This window comes from Sinocyclocheilus rhinocerous, unplaced genomic scaffold (genome assembly GCF_001515625.1).
Source record: "Sinocyclocheilus rhinocerous isolate Xijiao unplaced genomic scaffold, SAMN03320098_v1.1 scaffold615, whole genome shotgun sequence".
Taxonomy (NCBI): Eukaryota; Metazoa; Chordata; class Actinopteri; order Cypriniformes; family Cyprinidae; genus Sinocyclocheilus; species Sinocyclocheilus rhinocerous.
Genome location: NW_015631049.1, coordinates 1,115,911 through 1,131,789, shown reverse-complemented (window position 1 = coordinate 1,131,789; position 15,879 = coordinate 1,115,911). Strand labels below are relative to the sequence as shown.

The following is a 15,879-nucleotide window of genomic DNA, read 5'->3' as shown; positions in this document are numbered from 1 at the left end:
TGTGTGTGTACAAATCAGTGGTTTTGCTTATTTTATTTTTTGTGAATGTTTGTTTTATGTTTATCTCTTATGCCACAAAAGAATATTATATATATATATTAAGATAACATTGACGTTGTTGTTACAGTTCTTTGTGAGTTGAGCTGTACAATTCCACTTGTGTACAAATGTTCTGTACCTATTGATTGCCTGAATATTTTATAGTTTACACTATGTTTTATTTTGTTTTAATGCACTGCTCATCACACTGTCATTTCAACCTCAGGCTAGCCTTTGTTTATTTTTTGCTAACAGGTGTTTCCATACCCCATCATAGTTTCAAAAAAAGATTGTATTTTCACTGCAGTGTGCCGTAATTCATATTTGTCTCCCTGGTCTTAGGTTTTGACATTTTTGTAACATTATATTTAAGCAAATTATGGTCATTGATATCAAATGTGCGCTTCAGCCCAATAGGTGGTGACTGTTACAGTTCAGCTGTGAGACTGTATGTATACTGTACTTCCTGAAGGTAAGGAGAAGATTCAAATGTCATTATTCAGTGTTGGAGAGGAAGTTAAGGCCTCATCAGACTAGAATTACGTGGCTTTTATGTTTGTTACAAAGAAACGGTCCCTGTAAGCCAAAGGTAACTTTAATTATAATTAAGTTGTTAGTAGGTAATAATAATTAGTTGTTACTCAGCACTGAAAAAGACCATTTGGAGATGTTGACAAACATTTTGCACTGAATGTTAAATGTTTTAAGAATTACTGTTTGTGGTCTAAATCATAATTTTATCATTTCTAGTTTTATTTTAATGTTCTATCGTCACTGAGCAGTTACAAGCTAATCATATCAAGCTATGGGTGTTGTTTTTGTGTGTGTTTGTGAAGCGTTACATGCTAAATGGTTAATGATCAGGCTGGGCCATCTTCACCATTTTCACTGCATGAGACCAAGTCCACCACGTCTCATTTTATAATTCTATTTCATCTGTTTCGTTTTTACCATCACCTGCTGTGTAAACTCAACCAAAAAAGGGTCAGAACTATTGTGTATTTTGTTCCTCTCTAATACGTGATGTCATTAACGCACGTGCCATAAACAAATATTTATTTTAAGAAAATGAAACCTTAATGGGTGTCATCGAGCAGCTTTAAAAGAGTAGTGCGCAGTAGTGTTATACAGTAAGCTGTATGAAGATGTAAGGGCTCAGGTTAGTCTGTAAGCCACAGTCTGTACGTACAGTCCTCTGCCATTCATCAATAAAGATCCATGAGCACATACTTTCAGACCTGTGTGTATTGACATGACTGATAAACTATTGATGGGCAAATCATACAGTAGTCAACATTTGAAGTGGATCAAAAAAAGTTAATCAAAGTTGTCCTAAGACAAGAACGCATTTTGGTTTTAGGACAACTTTGATGAAAGGTTTTGATCCACTTCAAATGTTGACTAGTATATATATGGCATATTCCTGTTTGTCGGTTAAAAACGTATGTTTTTAAAAACTCACTGACTTTTGTTTTAGGATGTTTTCTTTTTATGACCACAGGTCTTGAAAGATATATAATAGGCAGCTTATTACCTGAGTTATGTTAATTTTAGTTTTGCTTTTGTTCATTTACATGATTTAGATGGACAGCTCAAGCCAAGTATGGAGCGCAGAGCAGTGACGTAACAATAATAAACACTGCGTCACACCGCTGAAGAGTTGTGACCATAAATTCGTGTGCAAAATTTAAAGCCCCTCCGTATTTTCACCATCCACCATCAATGCATGTTTTTTAATGTATTAATGTATTTATTTTTTCAATTCAGTAAACAAACACATCTTCATCTGTTAAGTGCTGTTGAATGTTTATTAATTATGATTTTGTGTTATTGAACCTCAGTACAATCTGCAGATTTATAGAGAGAATTACATTATATTAGAATAAGATTATATAGTATATGTTTGACGTAGAGATGATTCTATTCTTATTCTTTCCTCTAAGCCAGTCTGTGCACTGTGTATGTATTAGGCCCCCCTGTGCTGAAACATTCCCGTACTGTACAAACTCCAGACGTTAACAGAGCAATTTCAATGTTTTACAGTCAACAGAGTTACAGACACGTCACTGATGTCAGGAGGGTGAGCAGAGACATAATGCGTTTGAGTGTGGTGACCATAAACATTTATAAAGAGACACATTTATCTTAAATAAAGTCTTAAATGCATGCTAAAATATCTAGCTCTTGTTTCTGAGATAGTAGGTCTACGTTACATGCTGAACACTTGCCAGATCTTCAGACTCTTGCGCGTGCCATTCATTGCCACTAGAGGGCACCAAACCATCTCTTTTTTTTGTGGGTGGGGTTTAACAAGTGCTAGAGAAACGACACTAACACTGTTCATTACAATGTTTTGGACGGTTTTTAAAGGGGTCATGAACTTCCTTTTTTTATGTTGTACTGTTCTCTGAAGTCCACTTATAATGTTATCACGATATTTACATAAAAAGACATCATAATTTAGAAGTAATAGGCTATTTTCTGTCCCCGTGGCGGATTGTAGACTCAGAAGTAAACACCCACTGATATGATTGGCTAACAGTTATGCATGTTAAAAACGCATAAATAATCAGTAATTGCATATCAAACGATCTGTAATAACGGACAAAGCAAGTGACCACGTAATAAAAACAGTTACTCACACTTCTGTGGTGTGACATTACTCTTGGATCCAATATAGTCGCCACAGCATTGTCTTTTAGTTTCAATCTTTCTGAAAATCCTGTCAAATTGTGCTTTGTAAACGAATCCGCGGTAAAATGACGTGAACAAAAGGACCAAGCAATCTGGATCTTCATTAAAAATCACAATAGTTCATCCACTATTTCCTGATGTTAGGTTCAGAAGGAAGGCAATGCAAAGACTGTGTTTTTCCACAACTTGGCACTGCAGCGTCTTGCTGTCTTCTAAGCCATCTTTTCTGTGTAGATCTGCGTTTGCCTCTCTCGTTATTTACACTACATGCGCGAATCGGTGGGCGGGGCTAAACAGGCAGTGATGTAGAAAAAGGCGCTGATCATCTTCTGAGGAGGCAGGGTTTAGTCACACTATTACGTCATAAAGTGGCACATTCCACAACCTTTCGTTTTGGCAGATTGGCTTCAAGATCAGCTGTTTTTAGACTAACGAGAAAATTTTGAGTTCTGAAACTTACAGGAGGTTTTTATAGTACAATGACTTCTTATATGTCAAAAGATAAAGGGACTCTTGATTTCTCAGTTTATGACCCCTTTAATGTGAAGCCTTACTTCTGTTATTCGTAAACACTGCCATGACATTTCATCCTTCTTAGAAAGTATGACACTCTTGAAGTGTCAGAGAGAAACTGACTGCAGTGCAGTTGTGCTCTCTGTATTTCTGGCGATTTATTAATGACCATTGAAGTAAAAACAGAAATGTTAAACCCACTCAGACGTGTTAAGCTCTTTCGGTTTGCCACTGAGAAGAAAAAAACTCCTCTCTGTTAAACAAATGGACAACAACAGCTCAATATGTTGTTGTTATTTGTCTTTAAGTATTATGGTCTGTATTTCTGTTGTAGACTATTTGGTTTTGTAATTTTGATAAAGCAGATAAATGTGCTTTCTCTGCCGCTTCGTGTACAGTGATTTGCTCATTTGTAAATGGTTAATAAAAAGGAAAGCTCAGTATATATAAATATACTCAAATTTGATCTCTTCCTTCTGCTGTTTGAACTTCCTTTTTATGACAGAAACAGTTTTGTGTTCATTTTAGATGTTAAAATATTTTGAGATTTGTGACGAGCAAAGAAACACCATGGTGCATCTCTCCAAGAAAATGATGACAAATGTCTGAGAAGAAAGTGGCCCCATTGGTTGAGGTGCATCCTGCACAATTGTATTCTGCATTTTCGCCTGTGTAAAAATTCATCACCTCTGTTATTTTTTCTGTGGCTGTCTTGAATTTGCCACTCACTTCCTCTGCTCATGAAGAGTCAGAGTGTGGGTACGAAGAGTGTCAGTGCTGCTCTGCTGTTTCTCTACAGCCTGACAGAAATGCTGGATGTAGGAACTTCAAAATAACTCTTGGTTTGCTCACACAAACACTACAGGCGAGCCTAGGAGCAGATTCAACGTGTTTGGAGGTGTTAAAAAGAAAACAGAAAAAAAGAAGAAGAAGAATCAGATCAGCAGAGGAAGGAGGAAGTAAAGAGAAGAAGAGAGGCTGACTGGAAAGAATGTACTCTTAGAGTTCACAGTGTGTTTTGTCATTGTGTGTGTGTGTGTGAATGAGAGAATGTGTGCGAGTGTGTCTGTGTGTGTGTAACCTTTCGGTCCGATTTTGAAGAAATGTCTTTGAGACTACCTCGCAACTGGGACTTCAGCACCTTCAGAGCTGAAACCGCCAAGATAGGTGAGTGACACTGTGTGTTTATTTGTGTATGGGCAAAGGTCAAAGTCTTTTTCATGTTTTAGGAATTTCACTTGGCCAGGTGGGTAGATTTATGTGTGATTCATTGACACAACAGGCCTTCTGTCACTATAGGAACTAGAGTTTTGGTCTATATTGATGCATGTAATGTGTGAGTTTTATGTTATTGGAAATGTAATTGACTGGACAGTGATGGTGCAGATGTGTTTAGTGTAACTTAGATTAGGATTTTACAGTATCTGTAAATCACAGACAAAAGTGGCGTAGTGATGGTATAAAGACTTCACCCTGAGGCTATATAACCCACTTAAGCACTTCTCATCTGCTACACGGTTTCTGTTGAATCTCTGACACACCTTTTGATGTGTTGTATAGTCATTGTGACAAGATTATTTGTAGAACTTCCTTTCTATTTTGACTAAATGTTCTCATCAATCTCCAGGCTGTTCAAAAACTCTTGTTAAAGAGTTAAAGCATAACTTTAATAGCAGATTTATGGTGCAATCAAGTATAAAAAGAGGCAGTTTTATGGTTGTATGCGGTGACTCGTGGCGTTTCTGGTCTCATTGTGCACTGTCTGTTTGAGATGCAAAGCATTCGTGATTTCCTCTGAGTGTGTAATTTCCACATGCTGCAGACAGGAAGACGCTGCGACACTCTGCGAAACATGTTTATTCTCTGCTCAAAATGTCAGCATACTGTTAAATGCTAGATAATGATCTGCTATGCGGCCTATTACAAGGTCTTTGGTTAACGTTCCCTCAGCAGTATCCTAGGTTAAGAAAGCAAGTGTTTCTCACATCGTGATAATTTTCTGATGGCTTTACATTGCTCTTATTATATAAAGTGTATTGTTACTTGATATTTCACTGATATTATTTATTCAAAGCATCTTATAGTACAGCCACATTTTTTAAAGTCGACAAAAACAGTGTTCATATAGGGGTGCAGAATATATTGGTATTCTAGAGTTTTTAAAATTATCATTATTTTTTTTAATTGAAGTTTTTATTGCTTTTTTTTTTTTTGGAAGGCTGATGGATAACAAGTACAGGGATTCAAATTTCTACAAGCACATTTTGACCATGAAATACAATACAGTGCAAGACCGAACACAAAATAGTTGTCTATTCATTTTGAGACCTTACTGTTATATATTTCCAGAACTCTTCCCAGGAAGACAACCCCTCTTCTCTAACACCATTTATTCGATTAAGCATGGATTCATAAGATGCGATTTCTACCATTGTATTGGCCCACTCTTTCAATTCTGGGGCTTTGATTTGATTTGATTTTTTACATTTTTATATATATTTTTTTAATATACCAGTTGATATTTGATCTATACAAGTCAGTGCTGCATATTTAATTGTGCATGCTCATTTCCCCTATTTTTGCATTTTAGGTTACTTTTGCCATTATTTAACACTCACTTTGAATTTGTAAAAATATGAATAATTAAAAAATACAAACAAATTCATTATTAATACTCTCGAAATGAATATCTATAGTTTACAATGGATATTCTAATGTTGTGATGCCTAAATTCACTTGCACCTTGTAAAATGATTGATTTAAGCTATTACTGTTTTATTTTAATTTTAACAGTTTTTATTGTTTATTTAAACTATTTAGATTTTAACAACTATTTAGAAATTTAAAATCAGCCATTTATAAGTTACCAGCCATAACATTAAAAACTATTCCTGTCAGCCAGAATTTTAATATTGTGCATATCTATTTGCAACATTTTATCTGTTATGTATTTCTGAGTGAAACAGGGTGTTCAATGGAAAAAAAAAATGTAAGGCAGGATTTTACTTTTTAACAAGGAATTGGTAGAATTGGAAAAAAGGAAGATAGTGATGATGAAAAGAAAAATTATTAAATAAAAAAAGTATTACATTATTTTAATGAAAGATTGCGAAGACATTTTCATGCAGAGCTGTTTTGCTGAATGTAAATGATCAACAGCCCTTTACTAATGTCACAAACTTAAGCCTGACGCAAACAGCTTCTTGCATCTCTGCTGTGATCTCCTCTGTAATTCATGGGGAGTTTGAACCTGCTCTCTTCCCTTCCCCTGATCCCAGCGTGTGTCATTGAAATGGGTGAGGTCTGAAGCCGGGCAATGTGTGTGGGCCTGTGGTCCAGGAGAGAGAACAGTGGTCCGTGCTCTCCATCAGGGAAGATCTTCTCAAAATAGACCAAAGAGGCTGGCGTTAGGTGGGGATCTTTCAAAAATGCTACTTCCTGTGGCTGATGAGCTTGTAACTTCCTGTTTATCTTAGTTCTCTCTCTTCTGCCCTTTCCTCAGATCTCAATGGGTTATAGCAAATTTGACTACAAAAAACCCCAAGCTGCTTACATCACTGTGACACCGTTTCTTGTTAATTAGATAATGGCTGATTGGTTGCCTTCTAGAGATGTATTTGTTGTAGATGCTTTCTTATCAAAGAGACGACATGAAGTCAAGTGTTTTGTGGCTTCACTAAGCAGCTGATTGGGATGCTTATATCATTTTCTTATTTTCTGCCTCTCTGAACTTCTCAGTTTTTCTTATCTCTCAATCACAGGGGTCTCTACTCCACCCACCCTTTGCTATGGGCTATCCCACCAGAAAGCAAAATCACAAATGGGTTCTCTTTAGTGTCTTTGTTCTCTTTCCCAGACACCAATGGGCTCAAATGGAGCACAAATGGAGACTTTTTGAGAGAAATGTTTTTATAATGCTATTCTCAAATTTACAAAGATTTACATGCAATCAAGTCTGCAATCAAAATCATGTTTTTCAATATTAACTCTATCAATATTATATTATAATCTCCTACTGACAAAAAAAATGCTAGTCATGTTTTGCTCTTTGCTGGTGTAAGATGGTTTTAACTGGTTTACAATCTAGTCTCCGAGCCTGACCACTGGAAAAGTGTCCCAAACCACTCTAAAACCAGCTAACAAACCAGTTTGACCAGGCCATGAGACCTGCTTAAACCAGCAAACCACCTTAGGTTGGTTTAAGTTTTTTTCAAAACCAAATGTCCACATAAATATTAAAGATCTCTACACTTATGTCAAACTGTGTAATTAAAAAAAACTTAATTAAGTCTCAAAGTATGAAAGATGATTAACATATATTTATTATTATTTAATGCATTATGCATTCTTTTCTCTTTTTCGGTCTACATCTTTTTATTTGTACTTTCCTGAAGTTTTTTTAAATTTTATTCAGTATTCTGTCAGTCAAATGACTGAACTAAAACTAGTATTAGTCGACGATATACAACCTGAATGGCAAAATTTAATTGAAAAATCTAAATTTTTAAGTATTGGGTTTGTTTCTTTTATGCTTTGACAGCATGTGACTTGAGCTGCATGAACTATAGGTTTGTATAAAACCTAATGATCATGTGATCCAGAATCGTACTTTTTTTTTTTCTTTTGGTTTATTTCCAGGTTTAAATTATATCTTCAATTGTCCAAGCTATATCAACATAAATCTTAAAGCTCTGTGCACCTATTGTATGTTAACTTGTGTTTTTTATTTTTATTTCTATGCATAAACATCTAAAACCAGGTTGATTCTTGAATGAAACATAACTGAGAACTTCATTAGATCTCTCAAGGTATAAAAGCTATATTATAATCTCCTACTGACAAAAAAAATGCTAGTCATGTTTTGCTCTTTGCTGGTGTAAGATGGTTTTAACTGGTTTACAATCTAGTCTCCGAGCCTGACCACTGGAAAAGTGTCCCAAACCACTCTAAAACCAGCTAACAAACCAGTTTGACCAGGCCATGAGACCTGCTTAAACCAGCAAACCACCTTAGGTTGGTTTAAGTTTTTTTCAAAACCAAATGTCCACATAAATATTAAAGATCTCTACACTTATGTCAAACTGTGTAATTAAAAAAAACTTAATTAAGTCTCAAAGTATGAAAGATGATTAACATATATTTATTATTATTTAATGCATTATGCATTCTTTTCTCTTTTTCGGTCTACATCTTTTTATTTGTACTTTCCTGAAGTTTTTTTAAATTTTATTCAGTATTCTGTCAGTCAAATGACTGAACTAAAACTAGTATTAGTCGACGATATACAACCTGAATGGCAAAATTTAATTGAAAAATCTAAATTTTTAAGTATTGGGTTTGTTTCTTTTATGCTTTGACAGCATGTGACTTGAGCTGCATGAACTATAGGTTTGTATAAAACCTAATGATCATGTGATCCAGAATCGTACTTTTTTTTTTTCTTTTGGTTTATTTCCAGGTTTAAATTATATCTTCAATTGTCCAAGCTATATCAACATAAATCTTAAAGCTCTGTGCACCTATTGTATGTTAACTTGTGTTTTTTATTTTTATTTCTATGCATAAACATCTAAAACCAGGTTGATTCTTGAATGAAACATAACTGAGAACTTCATTAGATCTCTCAAGGTATAAAAGCGCAATCTCTGAACAATAAAAGGTTTCTCTTTGATGTTTCAGTTCTCAAACTCATGTGGGAAAGAGTCAAGATCCATTAATACCCTTTTGACTTATCGAACAATCCATTGCACAGTAACATCGAAAGCCGTTTCTGCTTAAGTGCATGCTATTGTTCCTGTCAGAACTGGTCTTTTTCACGACCCTAAAGTCACAGCAGGACATTTTCTTCAGCATTAGGACAATCACAGCCAGTCTGCAAATATTTGTCATGCAGGAAGCTGCTAGGCTCAGACAGTTACCCACTGTCATCACCACAATATATGCATGATGTTCTCATGATATAAAAATAGAATTAGTTCAGTGACAGGTGATTTGATTTTCAGCCAGTCTCGGACTCATCTGCGTGTTTGTGTCTTATTCTCTGCCTGCTTTTTATCGGTTTCCACCTCAGCTCGCTCCAAGAGTGTTATGCCAGGGGAAGGTAGCCCTGGATCCACTCACACTGGTTTTAAGAGATCCATGGAGAAACCTCTGAAGACGGGTTGGCTGAAGAAGCAGAGATCCATCGTAAAGAACTGGCAGCTGCGCTTCTTTGTGCTGAGAGGAAACGTCCTTACATACCATAAAGATGACAGAGAGAGCGCCGTCCAGGTAGGAGACAAGCAAGCATGAGCAATAGAAACATTAAATTTTTTTGTTATTATTTTTAATGCAGTGATTTTTTTTTCTGTCTACATCTTTCTTTTTCTTCTTTCCTGTGGTTTTTAATTTTTAATTTTTTTCCAGTGCCTGTCCTGTCATGAAAAGTTGAATTTAGTTTTATCTTTTTTTTTCTTTCTTTTTTGGTATTTGGTTTCAGATATTTGGTCATGGGATATTCATGTTATCCAGAATCGTAAAAATTTCGTCCTTATTTTTAATTATAATATTGTGTTCTATATTTTTAATCCTTTTCTTTTGTTTATTTTAAGGTTCAATGTAAATCTTGAATTCTAGATTTTCAGTGTGGTCTAAGACTTTTCTGTCTGAATCTGTCTGTATGTCATCTAAATATTTTCAAACTGATAGTGACCAATCGCGTATGTTTTTTTTTCTACCAAAGTGAAATTTGTATATTTATATAAATATATTTTATTTATATATAATATTTATTATTATTGTGTTATGACATCAGTTTGTCTACTGATTTACTAAATTTATTTACTATTATTTATTTTCTATTTTTCTATTTACTAATTTATTTTCCACTCAGTAACTATTCTCTCTCGTCTCATTCTGATCTCAGGGAACTATACCTTTGTTCTCATGCCAAGTTAATGAGCTGCCATCAAATGCAGATGATAAATTCCTGTTTGAGATTATCCCAGGTAAGTCTTTTTATTTAGTTGTATTATCACAGGCCGGTTATCTATGCAAGTTGGTTATATTGTATAGTGTAAGATATCATGGGCTACTACTTTATATGTTGGAGGGTAAAGTTATACAGTTGTTTTGTCCCTGATGCTTCAGGTAGCAGTACAGATCGGGAGCGGGATGCCTATGTTCTCATGGCGACGAGTCAGAGCGAGATAGAAGAGTGGGTGCGCTCCATTCGCAAAGCCATCGGATCACGGTCCAATGGAGGTGTCTATCATTCATCATACAAATAAACAATATAAATTTGTTTGTTATAGATTGGGGAGGTTCTCATAATAATCGTTCTCTCTCATACTGTAAGAAAAAACATTTCTGCCAGGACATTTCCTTTAACTCTAAAACACAACACAATGTAATGAATAATGTTAAATGACAAAAACTGGGGGCTAAAACACCTGTGAAAAAAAATCAATACAGAAAATTCCTTTTCAGACTTTTCTTAAGAGTGTATGGTGGTGTAGACTAGTGGTTAAAACTGGTAACCCCAATGAAACCCTACCTATTTATAATTATATGAATTCATAGACTGCCACTGCTATTCAATAAAATTCTTATGTTCTTATGTAAAGTATTTGGGAAGAGCCTTTCAGACATCATGGTATATGAGAAGAAATTTGGGTCACGTCTGGTGCCCATCCTGGTGGAGAAGTGTGCTGAATTCATCAGAGAGCAAGGTCTGATTGAGGAGGGCATCTTTCGCCTGCCAGGACAGGACAACCAGGTCAAACAGTTCAGAGAGGCCTTTGATGCCGGAGAGAGACCCTCATTCCCCAGGTAAAGCTTCACATGTGTAAATCTGTGTGAAACGGCGCAAGAATGGTGTAGAGAACTGATCTGAATAAAGCATATTGTTTACAGAAAGTATTGTGATGGTACCGTAGTCCAGTAATGGCATGCAATGGTAATATTGATATGTACCATTCTATTGAATACTTAATACATTCATGTGCCATGCATTTAAAAGGTACTTCAAAGAATACCATGATATTACCATGGCACACTACCATTCAGACTTTTGGAGTCTGTAAGATTTTGTAATGTTTTTGAAATAAGTTACTTATGCTAACCAAGGCTGCATTTATTTGATCAAATAAAGTATTGTATGGTACAAAATACAGTAAAAAACAGAAATATTGTGAAATATTATTACAATTTAAAATAACTGTTTTCTGTTTTAATATATTTTAAAATAATTTATTCCTATGATGGCAAAGCTGAATTTTCAGCATTATTACTCCAGGCTTCAGGGTCACATGATACTTCAGAAATCATTTTAATATGCTGATTTGCTGCTCAAGAAACATTTCCTATTATTATTAATGTTGAAAACGGTTGGACTGCTTAATATTTTTGTGGAAACAGGATTCTTTGATGAATTAAAAGTTCAAAAGAGTAGCATTTATTAGAAATAAATTAATGATTGCACAAATATCTTTACCTTCACTTTTGTATTAAAATGTATTAAAATAAATATATATTTTTTTTAAATTTTGAATTAAAGACTTTTGAATTAAAAAAAAAGGTAATACAATGGCTTATTTTATTTATTTAATTTGTTTGCAATAACTTCAGAATACTCTTTACTGCATTTGGTGAAGAGAAGCATTAAATAAATGAAATAATTAAATGTCCAACAGTCAAGAAATATCCATAATCTACTAAAAGATTTAATTTTAATATGATTTTTTGTACCTGATTTTGTGACCATGCAATTTTCTTTAAAGTTTGCATGCAAATGGGGCTTTTATGTGGATAACCACACTCTGCATGACCATTTATGGTGACACTAAAGTCTTCATTGCTATTTTGAGGAAGTAGAATAGGTAAAGAGTTTGACCCAGAAAGTTTGAACTAGATGTGTGAGAGAGAGAGAGAGGACATGCAAAAGCATGAGAGATAGAGAAAGAGAAATACAAAAGCACACTATTTCAGAGGAACCTGGCACACACTGTGTGCGGCTGAGCCACATCCTGTCCTGACTAACAGAGATCTTGCCATTTAACACACGCACATATCCATTTGACAAGCAACTGTTTTTGCATTTCATCTTCATCCTTTCTGACTGCAAAGAAGATTAATAGATTGTAATGACTCAATGTCAAATTTTTACTTTATTTGTTTATACCTTCTGCCTGCAGTGACACTGATGTCCACACGGTGGCGTCCTTACTTAAGTTGTACCTCAGAGAGCTTCCTGAACCTGTTGTGCCCTGGACTCAATATCAGGACTTCCTTGACAGCACTCTGATGCTGGATGCCGCCACTGCAGCTGTGAGAACCACATTCACAAAGACAGTATATCAGAAGAGTAATGATTCTTTGACTAACTGCAATCTGATCAATCCCAGGGCAAAGAAAAGCTGGAGGAACAAATCAGCCTTCTGCCAAAAGTGAACTACAACCTCCTGAGTTACATCTGCAGGTACAAGTCTCTATAAGAATGAAAAAGGATCAGACACTGATAGGAGCAAAAACAAGCTGACCCTGGTATATCCATATTTGATTTTGCAGATTCCTTTTTGAGGTCCAACAGAACTCAAAGGTGAATAAGATGAGTGTTGAGAATCTGGCCACAGTGATGGGAGTGAACCTGTTCAAACCGCAAGTGGAGGACGCCATCAGTATGATGAAAGGTCATTTATCATCCTAAGACAAATAAAACATATGTAATTTATATTGTTTTTAAAATACCTCATGAATTCAAAAATTTGTGTTGTCCTTTTAATCCATGTCTGTTCAAATATACATAGGCCTATACATATTAGGCAGACAATATTACAATTTACAGCCTTTCTTTTCTGGAAAAAAATGAACCCAAAATATTAATGACATAATTTCTTGCTCTAATTTGTAGTATTTTTGTCCAACAAAATGCTCTCTAGAATGAGAATATCCCTTGAAAAAGCAAAAAGCATATCATGGCATACTAGCATACTACTTTTTCTGCACTAAACTTTTCATGCTATATATTCAGTAGTTCAGCAGTTGGGTAATATGTTTTAAACTAAAGGCTATTGGCTATATTTAAAAACAAATCCTTTGACATATCACACTCATAACTTTCTGTTTTAATGTCAAATAGTAAAAAAAAATTAATTGGTTGTTTCTGGGGTATTTAACCTGAACTGCAATGAGTAAGAATGAGATTTCAAGTATGGTTAGCACATTGTAGCGATGATCATTGTTCTCACCTCACACACACAGGAACTCCCATGATACAGAAGGTAATGACGGTGATGATCAGACACCATGAGCTGCTTTTCCCACCCTCTAAAGACATGCTGCCATCTCCTCTTCCGAGCAAGAAAAACAAAAGCAAGAAGAACAGTAACCCTCGCAGTTTTGTGGGCTGGGAGTCTGCAGAGGTACTGATCACGTAAAATAATCATGGAAAAAAAAAACATCATGGAAAACTTGCAAATATCAGGCCGTTTTAAAATTGTGATTTATAGGCCTGGAGAATTCATAAATAATAAAATCATGGAACATTTAAAATATTCTGTTCAAAAATATGGGGTCGGTAAGAGTTTTTAATGTTTTTGAGAGAAGTCCTTTCACCAAGACTCATTTATTTGTTCAAAAATACAGTAAATCTGTAATATTGTGAAATAGTATTAATATATTTCTATTTTCATATATTTTAAAATATAATTTATTTCTGTGATAGCGAAACTGAATTTTCAGCTGCCATTACTCCAGTCTCGGGCCATTACTCCAGTCTCCAGTCAGTCACATGATCCTTCAGAAATCACTTTAATATGCTGATTTAGTGTTCAGGAAATGTTATTTTTGTGTATACGGTGATAATTTTTTTCTCCAAGGAATTTATTTGAAATAGAGACTTTTTGCAACATTATAACTGTCTTTACTGTCATGTTTGATCAATTTAATGTGTCTTTTTTGTATTGTATTGATGTCTTTCAAAATGTTCTTACTTACCCCAAAGTTTTGAATGGTAGTGTTTAAAAAAAAAAAAAAACATTTGGCCTTATGCTTGGCAATATCAGGACATTTCAAAATTCTGAAATATTTTATCAGTTTTAAATTATTCAGCTAGAAAATTTGTACATTTTCTTTAGAGAATTTTAGAATTTAGAAGGTATCTTATTTATAATGTAATTTATAATAAAAAAAAAAAAAAAAACAAGCAATCAAAATAGCTGGAAAGGTTTTTGTTTGTAGGCTTCAAAATGTGAATACAATCATATTTGAGGAATACACCTACTGTTTGTCAAGGTTGCGGTTTTTTTGGAGCTGTCACTGCGTTACTTTCACACCTGTATCTCTTAACTGATCATATCACTCTTCTCTCAAAGTGTGAGTTGTCCTCCCTGTCTGAATCTCCTGAGGAAGAGGAAATGGACACACCTGAGGAAGAGAGGAAGGACCTGTGGTCATCTGAGACAGGGTCAGAAGGCACATCTATTTCTCCTACCTCTCCATTTTCATCTACAACCGACATGTGGCCCGACAGCCCCAGAAAAAGGACTCAAACTCTACCTAGCTTGGGCTGTCCGTCAGTGGGAAAAACAGTCCGTGAGCCTTCTTGGGAACACTGGAGCAGGTTCCAGGAGAGCTTTAACGAGAACGAAGAGAAAACATTCTCAGAGGACATCTTTAAGTTACTTGACCTGCAGAAAGTGACACTGTTTTCTGGAGGGCAGAAAAGTGAAAAGGAAAAAGTTGAAGGACAAAAGGACACAGAGGACACAGGCTTGCATATGACAGTTAGCGATGTTGTAGACAAACAGATAGATGCTCTAAAAACACAGGCACTGAGCACAACGCCCTTGCCCAAACCTCGGCCGAGCAACGAAGTGAGTGCGGCAGCTGTGAGCAGAGAGAAGCCAGCGGCACCTTCAGCACCAGCTCTCCAGAAAAGCAGTGCAGCTCAATCAGAAAACACAGACTCAACGAACATCATCAACAGGTATGGCCCAATACAAGTATACCTGTGATCATTATTTGCCATGCAGTAATTAGCAGAGTTTGCTAAGGGTCAGTGATTTAAACAAACATCCTACAGACATATTTGCATGCTAGACAATAAAATGGACTTATACTTACATTGAAGGAGGGATCTAGACCATATCTAGGGACCAGAATGTCAAAGAGTCTTGGGGGTGAGCATTTTTATATGTGGTCCTTTAAGTAACCAACAGTTAGCAACCACATAGAACACTCTCCTGCAAAAACTCAGAACACTCTTATTGTGGCAGGGATCTAGTTAATCTGGTTGACTTTTTTATATTTATATAATTAAAACATATTGATTAAAATGTAAAAGTCACTTATCCTCACCAAGGCTGGATTTATATGAATAGAAATACAGTAAAAACAGTAATTTTGTGAAATATTATTACAATTTAAAAGAACTGTTTTCTAGTTTAATATATTTTAAGATGTAATTAATTCCTATGATGGCAAAGCTAAAAATGTATATTTAGTGTCACATGATCCTTCAGAAATCATTCGAATTTGCTGATGTGGTGCTCAAGTGGCATTTCTTCTTCTTATTATCAATATTGAAAACGGTTGTGCTAAAGCAATAAGCCCCAAGAAGCCGTGGTTTACAGTGAATTTATAACAGCTAAGGGG

The 15,879-nt window shown here is 35.2% G+C and overlaps 1 protein-coding gene across 1 annotated transcript in view; it reads left to right on the top strand.

Moving 5' to 3' along the window:
• The first annotated feature begins 3,989 nt into the window (after positions 1-3,989).
• The window catches only part of LOC107741203 (rho GTPase-activating protein 25-like), a 13,545-nt gene continuing 1,655 nt past the window's right edge, over positions 3,990-15,879 (top strand). The window contains exons 1-10 of the mRNA XM_016553841.1: positions 3,990-4,413; positions 9,317-9,516; positions 10,151-10,232; positions 10,375-10,488; positions 10,851-11,055; positions 12,420-12,552; positions 12,630-12,703; positions 12,793-12,914; positions 13,486-13,646; positions 14,598-15,211. Coding sequence (XP_016409327.1) covers positions 4,350-4,413; positions 9,317-9,516; positions 10,151-10,232; positions 10,375-10,488; positions 10,851-11,055; positions 12,420-12,552; positions 12,630-12,703; positions 12,793-12,914; positions 13,486-13,646; positions 14,598-15,211 — 1,769 coding nt within the window. The 5' untranslated portion in view covers positions 3,990-4,349. The remainder of the gene's footprint in view (positions 4,414-9,316; positions 9,517-10,150; positions 10,233-10,374; positions 10,489-10,850; positions 11,056-12,419; positions 12,553-12,629; positions 12,704-12,792; positions 12,915-13,485; positions 13,647-14,597; positions 15,212-15,879) is intronic.